Source organism: Azolla caroliniana, unplaced genomic scaffold (assembly GCF_043228905.1).
Source record: "Azolla caroliniana isolate FFs.n. ecotype wild unplaced genomic scaffold, voAzoCaro1.0.p SCAF_17, whole genome shotgun sequence".
In the NCBI taxonomy this organism is placed as follows: domain Eukaryota; kingdom Viridiplantae; phylum Streptophyta; class Polypodiopsida; order Salviniales; family Salviniaceae; genus Azolla; species Azolla caroliniana.
This window is the reverse complement of record NW_028230452.1, coordinates 2631452-2637451: the sequence shown is the minus strand read 5'-3', so window position 1 is coordinate 2637451 and position 6000 is coordinate 2631452. Positions and strand designations below refer to the sequence as shown.

Sequence of the window (6000 nt, the reverse complement as noted above, 5' to 3'; positions counted from 1 at the left end):
AATGCTTATGAGAAGCAAATCATGAGAAGTTTTTAATATATATATATATAATGCTAGACCATTATTTATCAATTCTTATATCTAACATAATCACATATCTTAACAATTTGTTTATTGTGTATCAAACTTAGCTCTAGTTTGAGTTGTTCTCACATACATGAAATGAAGAGCAACCGGATCTAAGTTAGAGTACTATTACAATTGCATTAATTTAACCTCGATATTAGAAAGAAATTAGTGAGTAGAGTGACTAGTTGAGGCCAAAGTTCACATCCAAATACCCACATCCACGAGAGCAGTATGTGCCATCACATTGATGTGGACAAGCTAAATTGGGGATTATGCATATATTAAGTAGAAAACGGGGTATGTGACTTGTGTGTCCTCAAGGTGCCAAAAACATAAGAATGTGTTAGTTTGGATTCCTCACATATGATGGCTTCATGCATGATATCTCAGATTTTTAAATTGGTTTTCTACGCATTTTTTAGTAACCCATGATGAGAGTAGGACCCTATTTGATGATACAAATATTTGCTCATCTTCTAGACCAAAGAACCAAACTTATGACTCGTGGAAAGATCAAAACAATGAGTTTTAACATGCTTAGTTTATAAATTTCAAGTTTCAACGTATATTTATGTTTGTTCTCCCATAAAAAATCCCACCTACACAATTGGGGAGAGTTTATTTGTAATGATTTATGGATCCCATGGGTTCATGTTTGGGCCCCCTATAGACATTAATATATCACCATCTTCTTCAAAGCTTTTTCTTAGTATTTTGTGAACAATAAGGTGTCGGTTTGAACCAAAGGAATATGAAATATGAGCCAAGACATAAAATAAAACAAACAATTTGAGATTAATGCATACACATTCAAAGAGGAAAGGGAAAGAGGATATCTAAATAAAGCATTTTTCGCTCAAACAAAATAATTAATTATGTGACCTAGAGGCACTATTCTTTGGGGAAACCCAACAAATATATCTTGTAATGGTAGTGTCATTTGGGCGTGGAGTGCGTAGCAAGTCCATTCATTGCTTACATATAAGCATATATGAATGTATAAATGTTGGCACACTACGAAAATAGGCATGCTAAACTCACAAGTAGCATACAATCCTATGTCAAGCTCGTACATACATATATGTATGTACCTTTTTTTTGCATGCATGCTTTAGTAGAATCAAGGAGTGTTTAATGGCAATGTTTGTTACATGTGGCCATTATGTGATCCAAGGGGGTGTTCTAGGTTTGTTTAGGAAAGAAAAAAAAAATGGAATATTCTCCCGAGTTAGTTGTGTCTTGGTAAACACAAAATGCATTTTGCAAAGTCTTTTTATTTGGGTTGGGGAGGGTGTATGAAGATGATCTCTCACTCTCACCAAATTTCTTCTTCTTGGGGACCATTGATATGATGATTAGTGAAAGAGAGAGAGAGAGAGAGAGAGAGAGAGAGATTGTAAGCAGTGTTTTTCATACATTTATTAGTATAATTGCGTGTTTTCACCAAAGAGAGAGACAGAGACAGAGATTGTAAGTAGTGTTTTTCACACATTTATTAGTATAATTGTGTGTTTTCACCAAAGAGAGAGACAGAGACAGAGATTGTAAGTAGTGTTTTTCACACATTTATTAGTATAATTGTGTGTTTTCACCAAAGAGAGAGAGAGAGAGACTCCTATTTAAGCTACACCCATCTCTCTACCTACCATCCATAACTAGCAAACCATACATAACAAAATTTTATTTAGCCATGACCAAGGAATTGGCACCAACTAGGAGTGTCATATTGGGCAGCCTAGCATTCCTAGTCTTATGGATAACCGCGACCTTCCCGAAATTCCCCTTCCTTCCCGTGGGCCGAACATCCGGGGCTCTAGTCGGCTCGGTACTCATGGTAGTCTTCCAAGTCTTAACTCCCGACGAAGCCTACCAATCCATAAACTTGCCCATCCTTGGCCTTCTCTTCGGCACCATGGTTGTGAGCATATACCTCGAGAGAGCCGACATGTTTAAGTACTTGGGCCGCATCCTCTCGTGGAAATGCCGAGGTGGCAAGGACCTCCTTTGCCGCCTCTCATTCCTCGTTGCCGCGACCAGTGCCATCTTCACCAATGACACATGTTGTGTGTTGTTCACTGGCTTCATATTGAGCCTATGCAAGGAGAAAGGCTTGAACCCGGAGCCATTTCTACTTGCTCTTGCTACTAGTGCTAATATCGGGTCGTCCGCCACGCCCATCGGGAACCCTCAAAACCTCGTCATTGCTATACAAGGGAAGATCCCGTTCGGTAAATTCGTTAAGTCTATGTTCCCCGCCATGATTGTGGGTGTGGCTGTCAATACAGGGCTCCTTTTAGCCATGTATTGGAAACATCTTGAAATTTTACCAGCCTCACCTTGCAAGGTGGAATTAGGCAATGTGGAGATCATTGATTTGAGGGATAATATCAATAATGACAATAGAATGCATTCCCACATTAATGATGATGATGATGATGCAAATAAGTTGGAATTAGGATCAATGGCATTAAGGGATGAATTGCCACACATTGACCAGATTAATGATGCAAAACAGCAACAGCGTGTAGTCACAAATTCAGTTACTAGATGTAATAATCAAGTATCAGCAGTTTTTAATCGTGTCATTGAGCCGAAGCCAGAGAATACAACGATCTCCAGCAACATTCAAGCATCCCCATCCTCCCAAGGATTATATTCTCCACCAAATCTTGCACATCTGAATGAGTTGGGAAGGATCCGAACCTACTGGTCGAGGTTTTTACAGAAGCCTTGTGTCTACTTTGTGACCATTGGGATGCTTGTTGCCTTTCTCTGTGGCCTCAATCTCTCATGGTGCGCAATCACGGCCGCAATCGTGCTTGTGGTTCTCGACTTTCAGGATGGTGCACCATGCCTAAACAAGGTAGTTCTTGTGCACCATTCATTGTATGAACCACTCAAACCAGTGGTGGACTTATTATTATAGCCTGTACACTAATCACAGTCTTGTTTCTTGTATATAAATTTCAAAAGGTGTCCTATTCTCTTCTTGTATTCTTCTCGGGGATGTTTGTAACTGTGGAAGGATTCAACAAGACAGGACTGCCAACAGTGTTTTGGAATGTGGTGGAGCCCCATGCCCGGATCGACAACCCTAGCGGTGTTGCTGTCCTCGCAGCTGTAGTCATGCTACTATCCAACATAGCCTCAAATGTGCCAACAGGTGGTGACCATTATATGTACATATGTATATATGTATAATGCAATGTGCTGTGCATCAAAAAACAATATGGGTCAAAATAACCAAACATATGGGAGATATAGGATATGTAATTATGTATGTATAGGATAGGGATTTCATGGATGATGCAGATTCGTTAACTCTGCATGGCGGGTGTTTCAAATTAATAATGAAATACCTCATATGTATATGTATATGTTTAGGGTTTAGGATTTATGTATATGTATATGTATGGTGAGATACCACATTGATGGAGCATTTTAGGGTTTCCTGTATTTTGATTCTTGAATATCTCATTTGTATACGTATATGTATGGTGAGGTACCACATTGATGAAGCATTTTAGGGTTTCCTTTGTTTTGAATATCTCATATGTATACGTATAGGTATGGTGAGGTACCATATTGATGAAGCATTTTAGGGTTTCCTTCATTTTGTTTTCTTTTCAGTGCTGCTATTGGGTCCTAAGGTGGCATCATCATCGTCCTCCGAGAATAACAGTAGCAGGGCATGGCTGTACATGGCATGGAGCAGCACGATCGCAGGAAATCTGAGCCTTGTTGGCTCCGCTGCCAACCTCATCGTCTGTGAGCAGGCCAGATGCATAAGCACCGATGGCCCCAAGCTCCATTTCAATCTGTCTTTCTGGATGCACCTCAAGTATGGGTTCTTCTCTACCCTCCTTATTGCTGCCATTGGCCTCCCTTTGATTCAAGCTTAAGCACTGCACACCCATCCATATAAATAATTGCACACCACCATGGCATGGGTATCAGAAGCTTTCAATCCCAAGGTCATGGGGTTAAAACTGCTTCTCCTTAGACCCCATTCCACATCATCGGTGTATACTCTGAATACACCTCGAATCAATCTCCATTGGAGGTTCTCGTCCTTGTTTTGGCTTAATTGCCGTATTGGATACATATATGAGTCTTAGCAACAGGTAGACCTAATAATGAAAAGCGAACCAAATCTACATGAAATCTTCTCAAATCTTGCTTTCTTATTATAAGGACTCCCGAGATGAGACCTATTAATATGATCTATGTATATATGTGCTTAGGAGAATTTTGTAAATATTCAGCTCTTAAACAAGCATTGATCAAAGTTTTTTCAATTGTTGTTCTGCAAATAATTTGTGGACTCTTTATGCGCAGTCACTAATTGTAATGCTCAAGGTTACAATTTCCGTCAATGCTTGTCTATATTTTGGCTTTGTTGTAATTTTAAACCATCTAAATTTGTCAGCAATTATGTGTTAATTCATTCTCTTTCTTTCAACCCCACGAGCTTGAATATAGACAGTCTTATGCATAGTCATCATTATGGGGGGGGGGGGGGGGGGGGGGGTGCTCACCTTCTACAAAAACCATGTCCCAAGTTTATTGGCGACACTCAGAGAAGAGTATATGATGCAGTGTATATCGTTTAACGAAAGAGATCAAACCACTATGGAAAGTTTTACTTAAAAAGGATAAAAGCTATAAAAGAGTTTGATGTGCCTCTCTTTCCTGCTTTTTCTTTTAAACAATAAGGATGGGAAAAGTTTTTTTTCCTCTATTTTACTTCAGGTATTGCGCCTCCCTTGCAAAGTTCTTATAAATAGTTGTTGTTAACTGTGATTATCTTATTCATAAACAACTCCCATTAGCATTAGTTATTTGTTTCTCCCCATATCTCAATTTTGAAGGGTCATGTCCTCTTATGTTGTTGATAGCTAACGAGAAGGAAAGCAGTGAAAGATGGCTGCCAGGCATTGATAAGCAGCAAGCCAATTATTGTGAACAATTTTCTTTCAATTTCTGATTTTCGTTTTACACGAAAATAGCCACTTCTAAATAACATAAAAGATAATCGTTCAAAGTAAGGGCCACCTATTTGTTTTCGTATTAAATTTTATTACATTCCAAAGCTAAATAGGTTTGATAAACTTACATGCATCTTTACCTTCGATCAACTTTGTTACTATTTGTTTTCTAGTTGTTTTCGTATTAAATTTTATTACATTCCAAAGTGAAATAGGTTTCATAACCTTACATGCATCTTTACTTACGATAAACTTTGTTACTATGTTTGCATCAGTTTTGTTGAGGCACTACTAAACTCACTCCTACAGTAGAAATTACCTTTGTGGCATTTTCAAGTCGATCTTTGTTCCACGTTCACAACAATTCCACATGACCCTATCAATCAAACTTGTTCATGAGCTACATACATTTACATTTATAAAGCTGGACAGGGAATAGACAGATACTAATAGGAAGATCCAAAAAGAATGATACATATCGATTAGAAACATGAACATGCTCCTTCCATTTTGGAAGTCATTTAACTATGCCACACTAGGTTTTACATGCATCAGTTTTCTAGGAAAGTCTAAAGTATGGTTAACATGAAATCCCCAGTTCCGCCTCATCACTGTGGTAGATACTCAACTCAAAGAAGCCATGGGAGGAATCAAGAGGATTCTTTTTTTCCATTATCACTCAGATCAGTGTGTACAAAATCATCCCCACCAATGGTCCACCTGGATCCACATATATGTATGTATGTATAATGTATGTATGACATATGTATGTATCTTTGAAGGTACTTCAGTACATCTTTGACATACAGATACATATGCATATACTCTAGAGTCTAAATTACATACATATAAACATATAAAATCCTTTATGTACATATATATATAACATGTAGCACATATACCATACATGTTATATATACATCCATACAGCATAAGTACATAC

At 38.1% G+C, this 6000-nt stretch overlaps 1 protein-coding gene across 2 annotated transcripts; it reads left to right on the top strand.

Moving 5' to 3' along the window:
- Positions 1-1735: 1735 nt before the first annotated feature.
- On the top strand, positions 1736-4217 carry LOC147852801 (silicon efflux transporter LSI2-like). Of its 2 annotated transcripts, none has more exons than XM_087333627.1 (3): positions 1736-2932; positions 3043-3232; positions 3700-4217. In XM_087333627.1, exons 1-3 carry the CDS (start codon positions 1760-1762, stop codon positions 3969-3971), a joined length of 1635 nt encoding a protein of 544 aa, XP_087189753.1. In that variant the 5' UTR covers positions 1736-1759; the 3' UTR covers positions 3972-4217. The 2 variants fall into 2 exon arrangements, with proteins under 2 accessions (XP_087189753.1, XP_087189754.1); XM_087333628.1 differs by having other exon boundaries at positions 3672-3854.
- Positions 4218-6000: the final 1783 nt, after the last annotated feature.